Source organism: Lampris incognitus, chromosome 8 (genome assembly GCF_029633865.1).
Source record: "Lampris incognitus isolate fLamInc1 chromosome 8, fLamInc1.hap2, whole genome shotgun sequence".
Lineage (NCBI taxonomy): Eukaryota > Metazoa > Chordata > Actinopteri > Lampriformes > Lampridae > Lampris > Lampris incognitus.
The window spans coordinates 9,519,188-9,544,424 of record NC_079218.1 but is presented as its reverse complement, the minus strand read 5'-3'; the positions used below and the strand labels follow the sequence as shown (position 1 = coordinate 9,544,424).

General features: G+C 47.6%; 1 protein-coding gene across 2 annotated transcripts in view; it reads right to left on the bottom strand.

Moving 5' to 3' along the window:
- The window catches only part of abr (ABR activator of RhoGEF and GTPase), a 198,397-nt gene that overhangs the window by 102,879 nt on the left and 70,281 nt on the right, over positions 1 to 25,237 (bottom strand). For both annotated transcript variants that reach the window (XM_056284764.1, XM_056284765.1), the window contains 4 exons: positions 20,561 to 20,659; positions 18,696 to 18,881; positions 5,551 to 5,658; positions 4,991 to 5,051 (listed from right to left, as the gene is read on the bottom strand). In XM_056284764.1, coding sequence (XP_056140739.1) covers positions 4,991 to 5,051; positions 5,551 to 5,658; positions 18,696 to 18,881; positions 20,561 to 20,659 — 454 coding nt within the window. The remainder of the gene's footprint in view (positions 1 to 4,990; positions 5,052 to 5,550; positions 5,659 to 18,695; positions 18,882 to 20,560; positions 20,660 to 25,237) is intronic.

Sequence of the window (25,237 nt, the reverse complement as noted above, 5' to 3'; positions counted from 1 at the left end):
GAGCGAGAGAGTGAGACAGAGCGAGAGAGTGAGAGAGCAACAGAGTGAGAGTGAGAGAGTGAGACAGAGCGAGAGAGTGAGAGAGCAACAGAGTGAGAGAGAGTGAGAGAGTGAGACAGAGCGAGAGAGAGAGTGCAAGAGTGAGAGAGCACGAGAGAGAGAGTGAGCGGGCGAGAGAGACGGGGATATAAAGAGAGAGAGAGAGCAAGAGCGAGAGAAAGTGAGAGTGCATTTGAGTGAGCAGTAGACTGGGGAAGGTGTTCAATAGCATTTTGAACAATCGAATTCTAACCCTCCTTAACGAACACAATGTCCTGAGCAAAGGTCAAATTGGCCTCCTTCCAAATCACTGGACTACAGACCATATTTACACCCTACACACCCTCATAAATGAAAATGTGAATCAAACCAAAACTGGAAAAGCTTATTTTATTGACTTCAAAAAAGCTTTCGACTCTATTTGGCATGAAGGACCATACTATAAACTTTTACAAAGTGGGGTAGGGGGTAAAGTGTATGACATAATAAAGTCAACGTATTCGGGCAACAAATGTGCCGTTAAGATTGGAGACAAGCACACTGAGTTCTTCACTCAGAATAGAGGGGTGAGACAGGGCTGTGGACTTAGCCTGACAATGTTTAATATATATATTAATGAACTGGCGGTGCAGCTGGAACAGTCTGCAGCCCCAGGTCTCCCCCTGTATGACATGGAAGTGAAATGTTTGCTTTATGCAGATGATCTAGTTTTGTTGTCACCAACCGCAGGTGGGCTACAACAACTACTAGACCTGCTTGAGGACTATTGCCAGCACTGGGCCCTGGCAATAAATCCAAAAAAGACAAAAGTAATGATCTTCCGGAAGAAGCCCAGATGTCAGGAAAATAGATACCAGTTGACTCTAGGTAGCATCACCTTAGCGCATACGATGCAGTATACTTACCTTGGTCTAATTATTACAGTATCGGGGAGTTTCAGTAGGGCAGTGAATAACCTAGAACAAAAAGCTCGCAGAGCTCTATATGCAATTAAAAACAAATTCTTTAACATTGATATACCAATCTCCATCTGGTGCAAACTGTCTGATAGTGTAATTCTGCCCATTGCACTATATGGAAGTGAGGTATGGGGTACACTCAGTCTTTCCAGCTACACTAGATGGGACAAGCATCCAGCAGAAACCCTACATGCTGAATTCTGTAGACTGATTCTGAAAACACAATGTAGGGCAGAATTAGGCCGGTTTCCATTGTTGATAAATGTACAAAAAAGATCTCTAAATTTTTGGATGCACTTAAACACAAGCCCAACAAATACATTGCACTTTAAAGCTCTGAAAACCCAAGAACTGAACGCCGAAAAGAGTCCCCTGAAGCAGCTGGCTCTGAGACTCACGAACCCTTTAACAAATACTAAGACCAACCAACCTCAGGCCAGCACTGCATCCCAAACAAACATGAGGATAAATCAGGCTATAAAACACTTCCTCCTTAAATGTGACAAATTTGAAAAACAGCGACGGGCTTTTGTCCAGGAGCTGGAAAATGTGATTCCAGAGTACCAGGAAATGGACGACGCAGGTAAGCTGCGGGGGGTCCTGGGAGGGGGGCCAGCGGCGAGCATCTCAGCAAGATTTATATCTTCCTGTCACAACTTGAGAGACGGTGGGCGACGGCACCTATTGCTATTGTTGGATATCATAATCATTGTTGTTGTTGCTGTTATTATGATCATTGTTGTGTTGTTGTTTTATATGCTTTGGCAATATGTGCACAAACGTATGTCATGCCAATAAAGCAAATATTGAATATTGAATTGAATGGAATTGAGAGAGAGCGAGAGTGAGCGAGTGAGAGAGCAAGAGCAAGTGAGACGGCGAGAGAGCGTGGATATACTACAACACACTACCTGCCTACATATGCAGAGACACCGTGTTGGAGAATCCAGCTGAGGTTCATCACATCGAACTGTTTGGTAACGCAAAGTATAAATCATAAGGACGGTTTTCAAATAATACCTCCAAAATATATTCCCGACCTCGTTCTGTGAGTATTTCTTAACAGACCCTCATCGACATTTAGCGACACAACAAAACTGCGTATCACAGTGTGACAACGTCTGAGTTTCATACCGATGCAAATACCACTGAAGTACAATGACTAATAACGAAGTCTTGCCCTGCCCTAGGGGGGTAGATGAAGCGAGCGAGTGGGGAATGGATAGATAAGCAGACCGGGCGAATAAAAGAGAGGAAAGAGAGGCGTCCGGGTGGCGTAGCGGTCTATTCCGTTGCCTACCAACATGGGGATCGCCGGTTCGAATCCCTGTGTTACCTCCGGCTTGGTGGGGCGTCCCTACAGACGCAATCGGCCATGTCTGCGGGTGGGAAGCCGGATGTGGGTATGTGTCCTGGTCGCTGCACTAGCGCCTCCTCTGGTCAGTCAGGATACCTGTTTGGGGGGGGGGGGGACTGGGGGGAACGGCGTGATCCCCCCACGCGCTACATCTGCCCGGTGAAACTCCTCACTGTCAGGTGAAAAGAAGCCGCTGGCGACTCCACATGTATGGGAGGAGGCATGTGGTAGTCTCCCCGGGTCGGCAGAGGGGGTGGAGCAGCGAGCGGAGTGGCTCGGAAGAGCGGGGTAATTGACCGGATACAATTGGGGAGAAAAGGGGGGGGGGGGAAGCGAGAGCGGGAAGAGAAGATGGCAGAATTACCTCACGACATCGGAGGACGCCGGCGGGCGTCTTTCTGCGGGACAGGCAGACGGGGAAATGACTGGCGGTTAGAACAACGGGGCGGGCACTGAGGCGGAACGAGCCGGCCGCGCCCCGTAACGAAGAGACAGCGGTGGAGACGGTCGACAGAGACGCCGCCCCAGCTAATTACCGAGGCAATATGGCGCTACCCCGGCATGGCTCGCCCTCGTCCATCCCACTACATCTGGCACGCACGCCGTCTGTGCGGTAACACGGGGGACGGGCGGAGGCAGGCGTGGTGGGACTCTCGCGTCAGTGATCCGAGAGGATCGGTTCGACTCCCCCTTGTATCTCCTCCCGACGCACAGATTAACACACACTTCGCCGGCACACCGACACGTGGGCACACACGCGCAACCACAGCGTGGGTCGCTTGTCATCCGCGTCACTTGTTACGGCTGTGTGACACCCGTCACTCCCGATGCCGCACTTCTTCTCGCTTTTCATCCTTCGCTCCATCCTTCCATCCCGCTCTGCTGAGAGGCAGATCTGCTCCCCGCATCGGCGGGGGCCGGGCAAAATCCCCCCAAAACAGCTTACGTTGATGAGCAGTGGACAGTAATGAGCTGTCTCACACACTCGCTCTCTCTCCGTCTCACACACACACACACAGACACACACACACACACACATCAATCCCCCCATCTTTGTGCAGAGGAAGGGAAACAGTTCTCTGTTCTTTAATCGCACCCCCCCTCCTCTCTGTGTGGTGTGTTATAGGGGTGAGAGTGCTTGAGCTACCTGTCACCCCCCCCCCCCGCTGTCTGGGGTGTGTTACAGGGGTGAGAGTGCTCGATCTACCTGTCAGTCATGCGGCGGTCCAGCACACAGCATCCTCAGCAGCAACATCCCTGCACATACCCCCTACACAAACACACCCCGACGCCTAAAACGGAGACTACCCGGCGTCGCATCAACTTCTGCAGGCCGGCGCCGCTCGGTCTCGCATGGACCACACACACACACACACACACACACACACACACGCGCGACACGTTCCACGTACATACCGACTGGAACGAAAGGAACACTGGGACGGTACAAAATTGTCCAAACTCTTACCGCACCTAACAACACACTCGTGTCCCAAATGGGCTGAGCCGGACACCGGCGACGGTCCACCAGAACTGAGAGCGCGTGAATCAGCATGACAAACACATCCGCAGGACACGTTCTCAACTTGTCTATCCACCTGCCCCAACATTAGACGATACACCGACGGTCCCAGCATGCCAACCGCGGTGCACAGGAAACGCTCAGACAGAAACGCACAAACGCCCCCCCGAGCGGTCAAACGGCGGCGGACGACATCATGCAGCTTGTTACCGTATGTGCAATTACAGCAGAGTCTGAGGACAAGTAGCACCTCCATATCCCTCTGCTCCTCTCTGTTCTCTGATGCTCTCCCTCCCTTCTCAGTACCTCTCAGCAAGCGAGTGAGCGAGCTGGCGAGAGAGCGAGCTAGACAGAGAGAGCGAGAGAGAGAGAGAGAGAGAGAGAGAGAGGGAGGGAGAGAGAGAGAGAGAGAGAGAGAGGGAGGGAGAGAGAGAGAGCGAGAGAGAGAGAGGGAGAGCGAGAGAGCGAGAGAGAGAGAGAGGGAGAGAGAGAGAGAGAGAGAGAGAGAGGGAGGGAGGGAGAGAGAGAGAGCGAGAGAGAGAGAGGGAGAGCGAGAGAGCGAGAGAGAGAGGGAGGGAGGGAGAGAGAGAGCGAGAGAGAGAGAGGGAGAGCGAGAGAGGGAGAGGGAGAGAGCGAGAGAGAGGGAGAGAGCGAGAGAGAGAGAGGGAGAGCGAGAGAGGGAGAGGGAGAGAGAGAGAGAGAGAGAGAGAGAGGGAGAGAGAGAGAGAGAGAGAGAGAGAGAGAGAGGGAGAGCGAGAGAGGGAGAGAGAGAGGGAGGGAGGGAGAGAGAGAGCGAGAGAGAGAGGGAGGGAGGGAGAGAGAGAGCGGAGAGAGAGAGAGGGAGAGCGAGAGAGGGAGAGGGAGAGAGAGAGAGAGAGAGAGGGAGAGAGCGAGAGAGAGAGAGAGAGAGAGAGAGAGAGAGACAAGAAGCAGAGCGGACAGCACTCACACATGCGCCGGCATGCCTCCCAAAGCCTGCTACTGCATACACAAACAGAAGGAGCAGAGACAGTCGTGTCGAGCAGCAAGCCAACCTCATACAGATGAGCACACGGACACACACACACACACACACATACACACACACACACACACACACACACACACTCTTACCCTCCATTGTGTCAGTTGTGGTGCTTTCTCTGGAGTCTTTAGGACCCTTCACTTTGAGGTTCTGAAACAAGCGGAGCAGAAAAACCCTTCTTATTACCCATACACACATACATACACAAAGACACACACAACACTATATATATATATATATATATATATATATATATATATATATATATATATATATCCCCCACCCCACTGATTGTAAGTGCTTTGCTCCCCGTGTCTCAGGCAGAGTTATTCGGTGTCAGTGTTTCCTCCAGAAGTTTGGGGAGTGATTTTTCGTCATGTTGACATCTTCATCGTCTCATTTCTGCGGGGGCACCGGTAGAAAATAACACTTTTGATGATGCCCGGGCTGTGCTTGACCAAAGCACACTGCCCGCCAGTGCACAGGATCTACTGCAAGAACAGCTCGGGTCATCTGGTGTACCAGTCCTGAACACAAGCACCGACTAAATCGACGCACAGACCGTGAACCGCCCATCAGCAACACCACTGACTTTAACGACTGCGGCAAGACAGGTGTGTCTGTCGAGTCTGCAGCCTGGACGACGCACCTCGGATATCTTCTGGAACTGGCTGTTGGCCTGGCTGCACTTCTCTGCCGTCTCCAGCGCCACCTTGTAGTTGTCCACGAAGGCCTTGTACACCCCGAGCTGGCTGGCCTGCAAGGACGCACAACACGAGAGAGAGAACACAGGATTTCAGGGAGTAGCAAGGATCAGCGATAGAGAGAGAGAGAGAGATGAGAGAGAGAGAGAGAGAGAGAGAGAGAGAGAGAGAGACACACACACACACAGGCAGGACAAGGGTCTTCACTACTCTTAAGTTCATTATAACCACGACGGGGAGGGATCGGGTGATGGTTTAGACGCCAGAGTACATTAAAGCTGCACCGACTACCACAGTACAACGCCGGTTCTTCTTCTGCGTGCACTACAGTGCTTCACCAGTGAAAATCGGTTGATGCTAGATCCAACGGGGTGTAGGCACGGAAGTAGCCGTGATCCGCTGTTGCGTCGGCCAATAGACAGCGCGGAACCTCGAAGCTCACTGACTTGAAACAAACGATGCACACTGAAACATTTAGCTAGCTAGCTTACAACCGACCTTAACATTGCCAGATCGTACCGTAAACCTAACCCTAACCCTACCGCTATTGCGGTCGCTAGCTAACTAACGTTAACTTAATTCGCCCCAACTGTCTGTTGGTCTGGCAGTCAGTGCGCTTCGAGGTTCCGCGCTGTCTATTGGCCGACGCAACAGCCAATAATCACGTCTACTTCCGTGCCTACGCCGCGTTGGATCTAGCATCAACTGTAAATATCTGCCCTCACGCTCTTCTTCTCACCACATGTTGAGCAGAGAAACACAGTGACGTCATCAACTAACTGCCATCTTTTATCAATATGAGAGAAAATAATGCTTCTCACACTGCCAATATTACATCATTCTTTTAAAACAAATATCCAAATGTTTTCTAACGAAGTGAATTAATCACGTGTCCACTTGAAACAGCAGTCCAGGCGTGTTGGGTCCATTGTCTTTCTACTGGCAGCGTTGGCTGTTTGAGAGCAGAGGCACTGTGATTTCCCCTCACACTGTTTTAATTAAAACGCTCTCATTAACACGCGGGAGCTCGGTGATGCTGTTCTGCTGAGATTTGTACACCCCCATACAGTTAAGGTCAGAATTATTAGCCCCCTATATCAAATCAAACAAAACCCTTAACTTTCCCATGGACATTACCACAACCAAAAGTGTTTATCGCTTAATTGCTTCCAAAAGAACAAAGACAAAATCTCCACTAAGCTTGATTAAGATATTTTACTGATGCGCTGAACTGAAACAAGAAAAAACAAAAATGACAGGGCCAAAATTATTAGCCCTCTGACAATGATTAGTCAATAGTGTAACCTTTCTGACTCACAACTGACAACAACTTCTTATGGTAGTTCCTAACTAGGTTGGCACGTGTCTCTTGAGGGATCTTAATTGCGTGGTTTTCAAGCATGGAAATTAACCTTGAGCTCCCGCCACAGATTCTCAATAGGATTGAGATCTGGGCTCTGAGAGGGCCACTCCAGGACCTTCATTTTGGACCAACTTGGTTGTATGCTTCGGGTCATTGTCTTGCTGGAAGACCCAGCAGTGACCTAAAGCTAGACTGGCAGCAGATTCTTTACATTATCCTTAAAGTCTTCTTTCTTCATGATCCCATGCACCCGAACAAGGTTCCCTGTGCCTGAAGCAGCAAAACAGCCCCACAGCATTATGCTCCCACCACCATGTTTAACTGTGGCAACTGTGTTTTTAGGGTTGAAGGCATCTCCCTTCCTTCGCCAAACAAAAGCAACATCCGTGTGCCCAAACAGCTCAAGTTTAGTCTCATCAGACCAAAAGACAGCCTTCCAAAACTCATGCCCATGTTTCAAATGTTCACGGGCAAACTTCAGTCTGGCTCTGATGTGCCGCTGCGTGAGCAATGGAGTTTTTCTTGGACGATGACCTCGAAGCCCACCAAAATGAAGCGCCCTCACAACAGTCTTCCTTGAAACATCAAGTCCAGAAGAGGCAAGTTCAGCAACAATCATCTTGGCAGAGATCCGGGGATTGTTGTTGACATCTCTGACTATTTTCCTCTCCAACGTTTTTGAAATCTTGCACTTTGGACCAGGCCCAGGTTTGTTTCTAACAGAACTTGTCTCCTCGTGCTTTGCAATGATGCAACGTACAGCTGTTCTAGACACTGTGAAACGCTTGGAAATGGCAGTATAGCCTTCCCTCTTAAGATGAGCATCCACTATCTTCTTTCTGAGTTCCAGACTGATTTCTTTACTTTTTGGCATGATGAAATTACTTCTTACCAAGAATTAAAGAGTAGTCCCTCTCAATCAAGTGTTCAAGTGTCACTAGCCCAGTTCATTGGAGTCCCTTAAGTAAAGTTCAATGCTGACTGATTGCTCAAGCGTGGTTTGAAAGCTGACTGATTGCTCAGGCGTGGTTTGAAAGCTGATTGATTGCTCAGGTGTGTTTTGAAAGCAAAAAAATTACATGGGGGCTAATAATTCTGACCACCTCAATTTTCACTACATTTGGTATAAAGCAAACCTGAAGACCAAATAGGGGCGTAACACTGATGAATGTTTTACTATGTAACGTTTTATGAATGATGCAAACATTGGGCAGAATTTTAGGGAAATGTTCCATAGTTCCTTGGGGGCTAATAATTTTGACCTTAACTGTATATAGATGTTTTTTAATATACCCCAAAACATCGTTATTATGATGTTTTTAGCGTTGTCTGTATGTTGGTTGCATTTTGTTTAAGACGTAGTATTTCCCTCTCCCCTCCAATGCATGCCTTTTTTTTTTTGTGGGTGCAATTACCCGGGATCATTCCAGTTTCATCATATCTGATCCGAATGAAGTAGGGGACTGTCTGAGTGTGCCGGAGTCCGTTCTGCTCTGTCAGCCCTGCACAGGGTTACCTCGCTGATGCACGTCCAACTCCTGCACGCATGCGCATGGTACGGAAAGTGCATGCTCGCACGCACACCGCCCAACCGGGCGGTTCTGCTGCACTTTCTGATTTGGAAACAAGTCGCATTCACGCTTTCTCTCCGATTACAGAACTCTCTCGTTCCTTTTGAGCCGTTTCGTCTTTCATTATCAGGTTCCCTCGCCTTCCTCGTCCGTGGCGAAGCAGCGGACCGGCAGCCGGCTTGTTAGTATGCGTCCTGCACCAGCAGCGGCTGAAGGGCCGGGCCGAAGAGATGTCCCATTAGAGCGATGACATAAGACTCGACTGAAAGGACGATACAGATGAAACTTGTTAGCCTCCACTCTGCCCCCCCCCATTTTCTCCTCCCCCTCCTCTATTTCCTCTTTTCTCCTCGCTGTGTAACAACAAAGGGAAGGCAGAAAAACCATCAGGCCCCCAGAGGACACTTGAAAGACCAGGGTAGAGATCAATATTCTGAGCATGGGTGGACGCCAAACGCAGCCATGGATTAAAAGAAATCAAAATAATATCCAACAGGGCCAAAATAATATCTAACAGGGCTGAAGAATGCTGGACGATATGGAGACAAGTGCTATCACATTAATCCGAGGAAATACTACACCATAACAATATGTACATATATACCCCTAATATCTGCTTAAATATGCAAAAATGCCATCATTAAGAATCCAACTGAGGTTTATCACATTAGACTGTTAAATAAGGGACCATCCCGCTTACCCCATGTAACTACGCCATGTAACGTACCAAAGAATTAAAATAAAAGTACCGACTTATTCTTTTGTTGGACTTTTTGGACTCAGAAGGTTATGACGCAAAAGTTAGCCGCTAAGCTAACCCCCCCTTTTTCCCCCCCAATTTTTTCCTTATTCAGTATGTAACCAAGTATCTATGTGTCCCTCTTTAAATAGAAATAAATCAAGATGAGACCAGATTTAAACTGTACTGTAACAGGAAATTCATTCCTGGGTCTGGTAGTAGTATGCTACCTAAGCCCAAATAATTAACTAATGGACTGGAACATATCCTCCCTCAAACAAATGTCAACCCTTTCTTTTTAGTAAACGCACCAATAAATACTAAATTTTCTTCTGATGTAAATTGTAAGTGATGATTTATAAATGTTAGAGAATGGATGACACGAATGAATTACAATATATGACAAACAGATAGTTTAGCTATGAAGAAAATTTTAAAAAATCAAATTCTTGTTCAATATTTTTTATCTTTCGTCTAATTACCCCACTCTTCCGAGCCGGTCGCTGCTCCACCGCCTCTGCCGATCCGGGAGGGCTGCAGACTACCACATGCCTCCTTCGATAAATGTGGAGTCACCAGCCACTTTGTTTCACCTGACAGAGAGGAGTTTCACCAGGGCGACGTAGCACGTGGGAGGATCACGCTGTTCCCCCCAGTCCCCCCCCCCAAAACAGGCGCCCCCAACCGACCAGAGGAGGCACTAGTGCAGCGACCAGGACACATACCCACATCCGGCTTCCCACCCGCAGACACGGCCAGTTTTGTCTGTAGGGATGCCCGACCAAGCCAGAGGTAACACGGGGATTCGAACCACCGATCCTTGTGTTGGTAGGCAACGGAATAGACCGCCACACCACTCAGACACCCTGTCGTATTGTATTTTACCTGATATTGATATATACATCAAGATATCTGCTACATATAACACCATGTTTGCTAATCCCACTGAGCTTCATCATATTGACCCGTTTGGTAATGCAAAGTACCAAAGTACCCACATCCGGCTTCCCACCCGCAGACACGGCCAATTGTGTCTGTAGGGACACCCGACCAAGCCGGAGGTAACACGGGGATTCGAACTGACGATCCCCGTGTTGGTAGACAACGGGATAGGCCACTATGATACCCGGACGCCTGCCACTAAGCTAACTTTGAATGAAGACTGGGTGTGCTACTGAATCAGTGTGTTGCTGTGGTTAACAGAATGACGTGGTGCCCGGCGTATGAATTTAGAAGAGAGATTTAAATTAAGCGGAACTACATGTGGATTATACAGTTTTAATGCACGCCCCCCAACCAACCGGAGACCAGGGTTCTCTGTGACCACAGTACTGTATTACGTCAAACCAAACCTAGTTTTCAAATAATACTTCCCCAAATATTGTGAGACATTTTCGGGTAATAGATTCTTATCACTGTTAATTTAGGGAACAAAGCTGTAGCACAGTATGACAATATTCAAATTTCATTCCATTACAATACCACTGAAAGACAATAAATGATAGTACCAAATCATCGCCCGGCTCTATGGCTGAACATGTCATTTCAGAAGCCACGTGGTGAGATACACATGTGCAACAGCCACACTGCAACAGAGTGAACGATGCAACGGATGCGGTGGTTTCACAAGTTAACAGCTGTATATCTGGTGAAACTGTCCGACTCCAGTTCATTCTTTCATACTGCAAACATGTTGCTTCTTCCTCTTCTTTCAGCTGCTCCCGTTAGAGGTCACCACAGCAGATCACCTGTTTCCATCTCTTCCTGTCCTCTGAATCTTCCTCTGTCACACCAGCCACCTGAATGTCCTCCCTCACCACATCCATAAATCTCCTCTTTGGCCTTCCTCTTCTCCTCTTCCCTGGCAGCTCCATATTCAGCATCCTTCTACCAATATACCCAGCATCTCTCCTCCGCACATGTCCAAACCATCTCAATCTTGCCTCTCTTGCTTTGTCTCCAAACCGTCCAACCTGAGCTGTCCCTCTAATATACTCGTTCCTAATCCTGTCCTTCTTCGTCACTCCCAATGAAAATCTTAGCATCTTCAACTCTGCCACCTCCAGCTCCACCTCCTGTCTTTTCGTCAGTGCCACTGTCTCCAGATCATACAACACAACATAGCTGGTCTCACCACCATCTTGTAAACCTTCCCTTTAACTCTTGCTGGTACCCTTCTGTCGCAAATCAATACTGACACTCTTCTCCACCCACTCCACCCCGCATGCACTCTCTTCTTCACCTCCTTTCCGCACTCCCAATTACTTTGGACAGCTGACCCCCATCTATTTAAACTCATATGCCTACATCACCTCTACTCCTTGCATCCTCACCACTCCGCTGTCCTCCCTCTCATTCACGCAATACTGCAATACAAATCACAGAAATTAACAAACAAACAAAAAACCCCAAAAAAAATCACAATGTTGTTGGATTTTTTCCCCCCCAATATCAGTCAACCCTAATATTTAATAAGATCCATCCATGGATGATGAACAGAAGAAAGTCAGTCAGCATCATTCCTGTTACCTTTCCTCCGAGCAACAAGGGCAGAAGCTATCTGATAATTTCGAAGTCTCGTCTCGACTTCATTGATGCCTTTGTGTCTACATGAAAACTTTAGACAGGTAGAAAAGCAATGGCATGTGTCTAGATAAATCTCAGATGCAGTTGTATCTCACCTGGCAGCTGGGCCAGACAGTAAGTAAGGAAAGCAAAATGTCACAACTTTGTCATTTCATTAGTTTGAATTGATTCCCCTCAGAGACACTCCGACACCTCCGGCAACCAGGAAAAACTCACGATTCCATCAGTCACCCCGGGGTCGTCTCAGGGCAACATTTCCAATTTAACGGTGGGCTCAGAACAACAGGATCACAACTGTAAGCAGCCGGTAACCATACAAAAACAGCCCTGGGACTGAGGTGAGGTGGGAGAGATGAAAAGAGAAAGGATGAGGGGGTGGGGAGGACCGAGGCTGCACAGGCTGATCTGGTTGCTCAGGATGAAATGGAAAAGGAAATGAAAATAGTTGTGCCCCATACTGACATGTTGGACAACATATGCCCATTGCTAGACATGCATTTCCATTACGTTAGGTGTCCAGGTCCCCCCCCCCTTTCACCCAAATTATACTTGGCCAATTACCCCATGTTTCCGAGCTGTCCCGGTCGCTGCTCCACCCCCTCTGCCGATCCAGGGAGGGCTGCAGACTACCACATGCCTCGTCCAATACACGTGGCGTTGCCAGCTGCTTCTTTTCACCTGACAGTGAGAAGTTTCGCCAGGGGGACGTAGCGCATGGGAGGATCACGCTATTCCCCCCCCCTCCCGAACAGGCGCCCCGACTGACCAGAGGAGGCGCTAGTGCAGCGACCAGGACACATACCCACATCATGCTTCCCACCCACAGACACGGCCAATTGTGTCTGTAGGGACGCCCGACCAAGCCGGAGGTAACACGGGGATTCAAACCGGGATCCCCGTGTTGGTAGGCAATGGAACAGACCGCTACGCCACCCGGACACCCCATGGTCTTCAGGTTTTAGTAGAATTTGAAAAGCACAACAGCTTTTCCGAACCACCTTTTAAAATCATGTGATGATTCAGGACTGTGGTTTTGTCCTCCATCACATCCCTTTGAGCAGAGACAGAAGGACAGGCTGGATGAAACGCAGGCGTGGCATTAAAGGAGCGAGACTAGCAACACTAAGCCGACAGATTCAGACCGGTTTTTGCAGGAGGTGGATTTACATGGAGCTGTACTAATGAAGTCATCAAATGTTTTCTATCGTTTGGCTGTAGCTCATAAGCCAGAGCGTAGACTAGTGTTGCCACTGAAGAGCTAATTAGGACAATTAGGACCTGAATGTCAATCTTATCCAGGAGAAGAACCAACTGGAACAATTTAATGCTCAAGGGAAGTTACATTAAAAGAAACCCTGAATGTTGAAGTCTAGTAATTAACTCAACATTAAAGTAAGTAATTTACTTTTGAAATGACAAAACATACATATCAGCATTTTTTTATCTACACATTGAATATTTGTAGCTAAAGCTGCTACAAGGAGCTTTGCACTGACTACTTATCAGTCTCATTTTAATTTTGAAATATATATGACCGACAGTCACATCAGACCTTCAGCGAGAAGATCGGATATTGTCGTATAAGGATTTCAAATGCTTGTCTCCGGGTCGGATTCCCTCCACGATCCGACCAAACGATTTACAGCACACAGACAGGATACACAGCCACTATCAGATATACATTACCTAATCACTGTACATCTCACAAACTCTTCTCTTCAACATAAATGCACCAGATACCAGAGCAGGAATGGAGATCTTTGCAACAATGACGATGTTCTTCCAGAAAACCGTCCGTATTTGTCCGCAGCGTTGCGCGAATGGAACAAAAATCCAAAACTCCTTGTAGCAGCTTTAAGAAAATGTATTAACATTTGGTCTTAATGTCTATTTACTAACAATGATGCCAGTCATGTGCTGTTTGGGCCAGTGGTTAGCACTGTTGCCTCACAGCAAGAAGGTCCTGGGTTCGAACCCCAGGCCGTCCTAGGTCCTTTCTGTGTAGAGTTTGCATGTTCTCCTCGTGTCTCCGTGGGTTTCCTCCGGGTGCTCCCATTTCCTCCCACCATCAAAAAGACATGCATGTTAGGGTTGATACTCCTGTCTGTGCCCCTGACCAAGGCAATGGAAAGAAGAGCTGGAGTTAGTCCCCAGGTGCTGCAACTGCCCACTGCTCTTATACAATAGGATGGAGTAAATGCAGGAAATAAATGTCATTGTAAAAGTACAACTTGTACAACGACAAAATAAAGTGGCTTTATTTCTTTCTCTCTCTTCTTTCTTCTTCAGACAGGGATGACAGCATACAGTAAATCCAATCAAAGAGCTGTACTCTGTTGTCGTCCACCACAACAACAGAAAAGCTAAACGAGGTCGGCTGGCCATAGGCCCCCCCCTCCCCCGTTTCAGTTTTAACAATGCCGTTTTCTCTAAATGGCCCAAAGATTTTCCACTAATGCCTTATTAACCTTAATGTGCCATCAAAAATGACTGCATCAGTCAGTCATTTGCACTTATTCTATGATTTCAACCTTCTTTTTAAAAAATACATTTTATAATGCAACACATTAAAACTGATCTGAATAAAGACCCCAGACTGCACTTGGTCTCTTTAAGGCAGTTTGTTTGTCTTGTCACACACAAAACACAACTCTATCACAGAAACATTCCAGAAGATTCTCAGAACCATTTTCATATTAGAGAAATAGTTCAAATCTGTAAGTGTGCCAACATTAGAAAAATCTGATAATCTACACCAAAACCTTTACCACCCTTGTTTCAGAATTTCACCCTATATATGCTTGATTATTTCAAACTATTATTATACTACTATTATTACAAAACAGTCCAAATTGAAGAATTTATCATCAAGAACATGATAATTTTTCGATTACAGGAGTCTAAAAAAAAAGCCTTTTTATTCTTATAAAGGGATTACTTAATCTAAGGATGACGATTCTAGTTACTCTTCTGTAACATGTATAACATTACCTTTAGAAATAAAGCAGGGCAATAATTCAAAATGATCATTTATCATCTTAAGATAGTACTGTATAGGGCTGGAATTTGGATAGTCATATCATGATAACCCCATTTTGTTGTCTCGCGGGGACATCTTTTAGAATATCTTGGAGAGAAGTGTCCAAACCGCATGGCTTATCCATAGGGGTACCTCAAGGGTCAGTGCTCAGTCCCCTTCTCTTCTCGATATACATCACCTCACTTGGTGCAACCATATTCTCCAATGGTTTCTCACACCATTGCTATGCTGACGATACCCAGCTCTTCCTATCATTCCCACCAGATGACCTCACAGTCTCGGCACGAATATCATCATGCCTTGCTGATATCTCTGCACGGATGAAAGAATGCAACCTTCAGCTTAACCTATCTAAGACTGAGCTCTTTGTCATCCCAGCCAGTCCATCCTTACAACAACAGATCAATATCCAGCTCAGATCAACCAAACTCGTGCCCGCAAAGTCTGCCGAAACCTGGGTGTCATGACTGATGACCAACTAACCTTTAAGGTTCACGTGGCCTCGATTGCTCGGTTGTGCCGATTTGCCCTGTACAACATCAGGAAAATTAGACCCTACCTGAGTGAGCATGCAGCACAACTCCTGGTACAGGCTCTTGTTATATACGTAAGATAAGATAGATAAGTTAAGATACTTTATTGTCACTGTGCGCACACAACGAAATTTCGTTTGGTGACTCTCAGACCAGCAACACTAGACAAGGTAAATGATTAAAAAAAACAAGAACAAACAACATATAGTATAAATAAGCGAGGTTGTAAAAATAAGCGGGGTAGAAAAATTATAATGAGGCAATAAATAAAATCCCGGGCTCCTTGCTACATAGCTAGAATGGGTTAAATGCAGAGGAAGAATTTCCCCACGGGGATCAATAAAGTAATAAAATAAAATATCACGTATTAACTACTGCAACTCCTTACTGGCAGGTCTACCTGCATGCACTTTCAAACCTCTGCAAATGATCCAGAAAGCGGCAGTGCATCTGGTCTTCAACCAAACCAAAACAGCACATGTCACTCCGCTGTTCATATCCCTCCATTAGCTCCTAGTTGCTGCCCGCATCAAATTCAAAACCTTAATGCTTGCTCACAAAACAGCAATTAAAACGGCTCCAGCCTACCTGAACTCAATCATTCAGGTCTACACTCAGTCCCGCTCACTATACTCTGCCAATGAAAGGTGTCTGGCACTTCCGCCACAACGGGGCCCTAAGTCACTAGCCAGACTCTTCTCTTCTGTAGTTCCCTGGTGGTGAAACGAGTTACGAAACTCCATTTGATCTGCTGAGTCCCTCTCCATCTTTATGAAGAAGCTTAAAACCCAGCTCCTTCTAAAACACCTCCACGCCTGATGGTATTTAAAAAAAAACAATCGGTTCTATAGACCCTATGCATTGCCTTTGTGCACTGCCTGTTGACACCTATGTCCTATTGGACTTGAACCTACTTACTTGTGTGGTCGCCCCCTGATTAGATCCTTGCTTGTGTTGTATTAACTCTCAGATGTACATCACTTTGGATAAAAGCATCTGTTCAAGGAAATTGTAAATTAATTCATCAACTGGATCATTTTATCCAGTTGATGAATCTCAAGTGGTTTCTTACATATGGTATTTTTGCATTTGTAAGCAGATATGGCAATATATATTGACATTGTGTAATCATATTTTCTGTATTGCCCAGCATTAATTAGAAATCTATTCCCGGTTTATAACTTGAATCACTCAAAGCCTTATGAGGAAAGCGACCCTCGCAGGATGAGGCGATGTCCGCCGTAGGCCCGCACAGATTTTCAAAGCACACGGGCAGTTTTACCAAGCTGGCCGGTGAAGCCGAGCTCCTGTCAAGACGAAAGCTCTGGCAGGACTTCAGACACAGCTGAGCCCTTTTCTCGCCCATGAAAAGGTGTGAGGACTCAGACCTGTGAACCGCTCTTCATCTGCCTGCCTCCCTGTTTCTGTCTTACTCTGTTCTCTCTCGTCACTGTTCCAAAGAAGCAGTGGGGAACGGACCGGCTAATTACACTGCCATCTGTACCGCCACTCCGCCAGTCTGACTAAACGCTTAGTTACCAACCAACATGCGCACGTACACGTAAATACAAAAATACATACAAATACACAGCACAGATGGACGTGAATGACTCTACTAATGGATGTCACTTGGCGGTGGGACTCCTGTGGTCCATGAGAGGGGAAAAAAAGAGAAGGAGGAAGGAAGAGAGGGAGAGAAGGGCACTAATGGTGCCTTTAATGAAAGATGGCTACGTTATCTGTGAGCGAATGAAATGGATCTCGTGTCGAAAATCAACACAGACCGCCATGTTTTCAGAATCAGAGCTGACTGATTAAATGTCAGTGAGGCCTATGTAGCATATTAACTATTAGGGGTGTACAAATATCACTTTTTCATTGTCGATACCGGTCCCGGGTACGAATCTTTAAGTATCGGCCAACACCGAGTACTAGTCCCATCTATTAGGTTGGCTGAACAGTTCAGACTTGCACCATTAGTTTGGGGTCAACAGGCAACATAACTGAGACTGAATCGGTTTTTTTCCTACTACTATAAAATACATTACTACTCGTGGCTTTTGGTATCGAGTTTCGATTCCGAGTAACATCTCCGATACTGACGCTCCATTTTAGCCCGATATCGTCCCGGTATCACCACGACCAGTATCCGTGGATGACTTCTCTTTACAAACAGGTGATCCTGTCCACTGCTGTAAAAGCTCAGCAAATATCCCTGATGAATATCCGATGGAAGCAGTCCCAGATACGGCCGAGTATCAATATTTGTACAGTACCGGTACAAAAGTGGGAGGTACCGAACGGATTTCGTTGTACCAGCACACCTGTGAGCACTGACCGCCAGGAAGACAAGAGTCAACACTACCAATCGTCAACAGTACCGTCAGTGCTGCTTCTTTGACACACCTACGTCCAACAAACCCAGCAGCAGTGTACCGTGACCAGCCTTCCATGTTTTTAAACCTTTCGATGTGGGTCTGGGGTTTCGTTACTCTTTAATGACGACAGCACAGGGATTTAAACTGGATTTCATGAGGGCTTTTTCTTTCAGGTCTGTATGCTGAGGTTCGAGAGCTTTCGGAGGACAACTTTATTTACTTCGTGTTGCGTCAGCCCGTCCATTCTAATCGCCTCCGTTGAGAGCTTCTTAAGTACACGAGGACCGCCGAGCAGGCTCGCACACAGCGAGATCACAGTGACGCCACTATGTTGTATCCTGGGACGCCCCATTTAGACGACACCGTCAGGGAGAAAACGACAATGAGAACATCTAAAACGCCTTTAGACACCAGCTGTCATCTTTCTGTGTCATCGCACACTTGCACAAACACACACACACACACACACACGCACACATGCACAAGTGACTGTACAAAACAGTTATGCAGTTAATTTATGTGCTGGAAGATCGCAAAAAAATGAGCAGTGTGAGAGACCAGACATGCTGTAGTTCTGCAAATACAATCAGACAAACATGTGCACAGAAAGATAGCTGTACAAACACCACACAATCAAAACTAAGATTGCGCTGGAGATATGACGAACAGCTTCACGGGCATGATGCCCTTCTACTGTCATCACAAAAACAGGGACACACTCACACACACTTTGAGTGATCAGTGAGTATAAAAACTTGCATGAGTCAGACAGCGACTTGACGCTGCACCCAGTGGGAGACGGTGGGGGTCGGAAAGGAGACTCACAAAGGACCAAACAAGGCAAAAAATAGAAAAAAGCCCGAGCTGCCGGTTTCCGTACCAGTTTCTGGAAGAGATGCCCCACGGTGACCTTCTCGTCCCAGTGCTGGATGTTGGGGGAGATGGCATCGTAGAACTCCTTGTGGATCTCAAAGATGTCCTGGATCTTGTAGAAGATGGTCTCAACCTGTTGGATGGTCAGCACGGGCTGGGAGGTGGTGGCCGTGGCTTTGAGGGGCCGCATGGGCTGGAGGGGGGGGGCAGAAAGACACATTACACACACACACACATGCAGCAATGGCTTGAGTATTTTAGTCAAACTACAGTGGTTCGTTCTGATACAGTGAGGTTGAGCTGTACAACTTTGGACCGGGTTGAAAACTGCATTTTCGAAGAGCTTATCGGGTCATAGTGAAATCTATCTGGGGGTGGAATGAACGCGGCAGAGGAAGAGCTGGAGCTGTGGAGATGATCTGGAGTTCGGTGGGTCTAGCGCTGCAGTCGTCCCCGGTGGCTATATCCACTGGATATAGGAGCACCACAGCATGACGGAACGGGGCAGCATGGGAGGGGAGACGAGAGGAGCGGAACAGAGAGGAGGGGAGCACATACCTATAGAGATCTACTGGTAACACTTTAGTATGGGGAACATAAAAAAACGTAATTACTAGTGAATTAGTAATGATCAGGATGTCACTTTAGTATGGGGAACATATTCTAAGTAACAAAAACTTAATTTACAGTAATTTAACACTATGAACACTTGTAGTTTTGTTATGTAAGAACAGAGCATATTCATTAAGTGTTAGTAAGGGAGAATAACTCTTCTTGTGGTACTACCACCTTATAAAGGCCATACTAAGCAAAGCATATTGAGATGGTACTACTAATAAACAATAATTCTGAGGTTATAGAGGGAAAACTCATAGTTCATGGCTTACTGGTTGTATAATAAGGCCATGCAGAATAAGGCATTAATGAGTACGTAATAATGACCAATTAAGAGCCAATATGTTGCTAATTTGCATGCTAATAAGCACCTAATTAATGGTGACTACGTTCCCCATACTAAAGGGTTACCGATCTACTGACTGACACTGATCTACTGTGATGACACTGAAGTTATTCCTGCTTAACGGCAGCGGATCTAAAAGTAATGCATCTCCCAGAGGGCATGGCAAAGAATCGATTATGCCATGATCTTGTGTGTGTGTGTGTGTGTGTGTGTGTGTGTGTGTGTGTGTGTGTGTGTGTGTGTGTGTGTGTGTGTGCATGCACACTCCTGAAAGTGTCTGGCCAGAGTGTCGCTGCCCAAGTCTTCAAAGACACCATTCATTAACAGGAAACGAGTGCAGTGTGTGTCTCCAAACCAGCTGTGAGGAAACAACACACACACGCACACTTGCGCCCTCATCCGCACATACGCCTTAACTTTGAGGAAGTACCAGTAAATTTGGTGTTGCCAAAGTCTTGCATCATTAACAAGGCAGTGTCTAAGATTATGTTTGTCTGAGCCATTAACCAGTGAATGCACCATGGTGCGAGTGGTGTTGGCTGAACTATTCGACATTTTACACACATCTACATGTCTAGATGCAAGGCTCAGCACCGGTGAGTGGAATAATGAAATGACGGACTACAGGATGCACAGCGTAGACGGTGGCCAGGCTCTGCTTCATAGAGGCTGCAGAGTGCGGCTGGGCAGAGACAGGAAATGACGTAGTGTGTGAGCATGAGTAACCTAGATAGTGTGTTCAGTTCAGGGTAGCTCAAGCTATAGCTACGGGAAATGGCTGACGGTAGTCCAGTTTGCGGCGTTGACTGCAAACCACCGCCGCTGGCTCTGGTCCACCTTAACGGGCCCGCACCACCTCAGAGAGCAACGGTCTCTGTGCACCTAAGTACATGCGTGTGTCCGTGTCTCACCAGTAGCAAGGCTTCCAGCTGGTTGATGTAGATTTCTTCACTGGCAAGGAAGCCAGACAGCACCAACTTCTTCATCTCCAGTCCCTTCTCGATGTCTCCCTGCAAGACAGAGCACACGTTCGACACTGAAATTAGAAATACTGCAGTGTGTGTGTGTGTGTGTGTGTGTGTGTGTGTGTGTGTGTGTGTGTGTGTGTGTGTGTGTGTGTGCACTTAGCTTTCTTAGTAAGGACTGTGGCCTCACTAGGTCATGTGTCTGCAAAATGTCTATTCAGCAGATAAACAATTCTCTGAGGGTGGCAGGGAATGAAAACAGCCCCTACAGGGCAATAACGGTAAGGCTGACATGATCCAAGCCCAGTTACAATACGAGAATTGTGTAACGCATCGGGAATCACTGATGACCCGAGATGAGACAGAGATCTTCTTGTGTTGGCCCCCCGTTCTTAAAATGTCTTTTTACCCATTACCCATCCGGAGGGAACCCTGTAAGAGCGATTCAAAATATCTGCCCCCGATCCTTTAACTGATACTAAGAGACCTGAATGGGCTGTGCTGTCAGTGGCCGCTTTCATTTTACCCAACTACACAACCACCCAACGACACACAGAGCAGTTGATGTACATACAGGAAGTGCAGTCTATGTGTAAATATAGAGGAGGTATTCTCTACACTCCACATGAAGCAAAAGGCCATTTTTCACCCCCCATTTTGAATTCGTTTCTATTTGACACTGGTTAAAGCGAGAGCCCTGAAGATTGTCTTTTTAGTGTCTACTTTTTGTTTGAACTACTTGCTCCAGTGGTGTTACTGATCATTGCTTTTGTATTTGATCACCCCCCAAATCCCAGCGATCCAGAAGTGCTGCTACGGCACTAAACCAAGAAGTACGGCTGGATCTGGATCTTAGTTAAAAATGGCCAAGCTCTTCCGCTTACCCTTGGCCAGGGTCACGGGGATGCTGAAGCCTATCCCGGCAGTCATTGGGCGGCAGGCGGGGAGACACCCTGGACAGGCCACCAGGATAAGCGGTTTGGATAATGGATGGATGGATGGCCCAGCTCTGTCATAACTGGCATCTTATTCAGACTGGATGCTGCCTGACATGTTTTTCATTTGGATGTTTGGAAGCCGGTTGTGAGTATGTGTCCTGGTCGCTGCACTGGCGCCTCCTCTGGTCGGTCGGGGCACATGTGCAGGGGGCGAGGGGACTGGGGGGAATAGCGTGATCCTCCCATGCGCCATGTCCCCCTCGTCACTGTCAGGTGAAAAGAAGCGGCTGGCGACTCCACATGTACCGGAGGTGGCATGTGGTAGTCTGCAGCCCTCCCCGGCTCAGCAGAGGAAGTGGAGTAATGACCGGGACGGCTTGGAAGAGTGGGGTAATTGGAATGGTACAATTGGGGGGAAAAAGGGAAGGGGGATCCCCCCGAAAAAGTTACCGATTTGGATAAGCTATCTTCTCACACGCCAGCTGTAGAAAGTATATAATGGAAGTATTAAAATTGTGGAAAGTATCACAAAGTATATTTGCTACCATGCAAAACTTCCCGAATGGTAGCTTTAATTAGCTACCACAATAGGTAAACATCCACTGAGATCACCACACGCACACACGCACACACACACGAGCAGACGAGCAGCAGCTATTTGTTGGGAATCCTCTCGTATCTAAAAACCATCTCAATGCTTTGCTTCCTCTATGGAAAGTCTCTGCAGTGGTGCCAAGAAAGACGCAGCCGGTTTATTTTGACACCAGCTGCAGGAAAAGTCGCCGCCCTCGTCATGACGAACAGTTTATAGACTAGAGAGGAAGACTAAATTAAGATGTTGCTCATTCTAAATCATTCAAAACAGCAGTTCACAAAAAAATAACAATAAAAATCAAAAGGTCTGGACTAAAAATGGTGCCACAAGCAGCAGTGGATCAGGGGAGTGGGTCCACGTGGGCGTGCTAAAGGCTAAGAGTGTCGAGTTTGAGGAACAGTTGTACATTATAACAGTTACGACGTTAAAGAATAAGAATAAAGGGGCATCCAGGTGGCATGGCGGTCTATTCCGTTGACTACCAACACGGGGATCGCCGGTTCGAATCCCCTTGTTACCTCCGGCTTGGTTGGTCGTCCCTACAGACACAATTGGCTGTGTCTGCGGGTGGGAAGCCGGATGTGGGTATGTGTCCTGGTCACTGCACTAGCGCCTCCTCTGGTCGGTCGGGGTGCCTGTTCACTCGAGCAGCGATTCGGGGGGCTTCAGAAAGGGGAAATAAGGCGGTCGTCCACAAACTCACTAAATCAGACAAAACGATATTATTTGTGCGACGCAACACAACGTGAACATTACCCGTTGACGCTGAAACGACATATTGTTCAGCCTGGCATCAGCCACACCTCCGGTATGACTCATTGTGCGTTCGCCGTTGCAGAGGTGACACCCGAGTTCGGGATGACCTCCATAAAGCTGCTGCTGCCTGACAGCAAGTGGCGCTCACCTGCACGGTGGCGTTTTGCAGCTCGCCTTTGAAATGATTACACAGAACTTGTCATCTGCTGACCCGTCTCACAGAAGACAACATAAGCAAGACAGACAGGCAGTCGTGCAGAATCCACACCCGGCAAACCAAAAGTGACACCATCCGCACAATAGGTGTGGGCAGCACTGACGTCGGACCGGCGTGTTGGGAGCTGCGGTCGAAAGCGCAGTCAACAGACGGCGTTTCTGTTGTGCGAGGTGGCAGCGTGTGTGCTTAAAGGAGGCTAAAGGGCAGCTCTGCGGGGATGGAGATTAATAATTAACCAGAGGCAGATCCTTAAACGTGATATAAGCCAGCGAGCGCCGTGTGACAACAGACAGAAAGAGCGCTGACCTCGTTCATCCAGCCTATTCGCTAACTCACGCCACCGACGCCTGAGAACGGCAGGTGTACACGAATGAACTTTACATCAGTCAAGTCACTTCTACCTACGAGCTTATCAGTCGGGTTTTATCGGGAGCAGGATTAGGGAACGCTGATTTAATACGCTGCTGCAGATCGGAGTCAGAAAGTATTCATATGTAAAAGAGTCTGAAATCTCATTTTGTATTTAGAAACCATGCGCACACAAAACCTCTGCCGTCCCGGTAACTGCAAAGATGCTCCGAGATCCATCCATCCATCTATCTATTATCCAAACCGCTTATCCTGCTCTCAGGGTCGCGGGGATGCTGGAGCTTATCCCAGCAGCCATTGGGTGACAGGCGGGGAGACACCCTGGACAGGCCACCAGGCCATCGCACAGCCCCCCCCACCCCCCACCCACCACCACACACAAACACACACGCACACACCTAGGGACAATTTAGTGCAGTCGATTCACCTGACCTACGTGTCTTTGGACTGTGGGAGGAAACCGGAGCACCCGGAGGAAACCCACGCAGACTCGGGGAGAACATGCAAACGCCACACAGAGGACGACCCGGGACGACCCCCAAGGTTGGACATCCCCGAGGTTCGAACTCCTGGACTGCCTTGCTGTGAGGCCACCGCGCTAACCACCGCGCCGCCCATGCTCCGGGAAACTGTGACATAATTAAAAGCCATTCAAATGTTCTCTGATGAATCTCACCTGTCACATTCACTAAAGTACACTACCACTGAAGTACTCCGTTACTACCAGTAACATGAAGTACTACTACCGTGGGCAGCCCAACGACTGTGACAGGTGGCGGCAGTATTTATAAATTTGAAATCAATGTTGTTGTTTGTTTTTTTTTGGGGTGATCACTGCAGAGTAGCCAAAACCAAGTTGAGCAGCCCACCTGAACTCACAGCACTTGGCGTGTGAGCCTGCGGTGCTGAAGGTCCAGTAAAAACGTCCTCTGTAGGTGTATCAAACAGAACCTGATTTCATGTATATATCACATCAGGAAGATACCAGAACAACATCAGAGCTGGGCAATAAGTCGATACTATCATGTGACCTCTTTCAGCGGTGTCGTATCGGGATGCAATTCGGATGGTCCTCTCGAGATCAAATTTCTCCCCCAAAACGGGGTCTGAACTATTTGAGGGAGTATTATCTGAAAACTGGTTCTGGTTCGATACTGTACTTTGCATTACCAAACGGGTCAATATGATGAAGCTCGGTGGGATTAGCAGACATGGTGTTATATGTAGCAGATATCTTGATATACATATCAATAGCAGGTAAAATACAATATGATAGGGTGTCCGGGCGGTCTATTCCGTTGCCTAGCAACACAAGGATCGGTGGTTCGAATCCCCGTGTTACCTCCGGCTTGGTCGGGCGTCCCTACAGACAAAACTGTCCGTGTCTGCGGGTGGGAAGCCAGATGTGGGTATGTGTCCAGGTCGCTGCACTAGCGCCTCCTCTGGTCGGTTGGGGCACGTGTTCGGGGGGGGGAGAACTGGGGAGAATAGCATGATCCTCCCACGCGCTACGTCCCCCCCCGGTGAAACTCCTCACTGCCAGGTGAAAAGAAGCGGCTGGCGACTCCACATGTATCGGAGGGGGCGTGTGGTAGTCTGCAGCCCTCCCCGGATTGGCAGAGGGGGTGGAGCAGCGACCAAGTACGATTGGGGAGAAAAGGGAGGGGGGGTTTCCCTCCCCCCCAAAAAAAGGAAATACAATATGACCCCGATTGGGATAAGTGGCTTGACTAATGGAGGGAGGGATG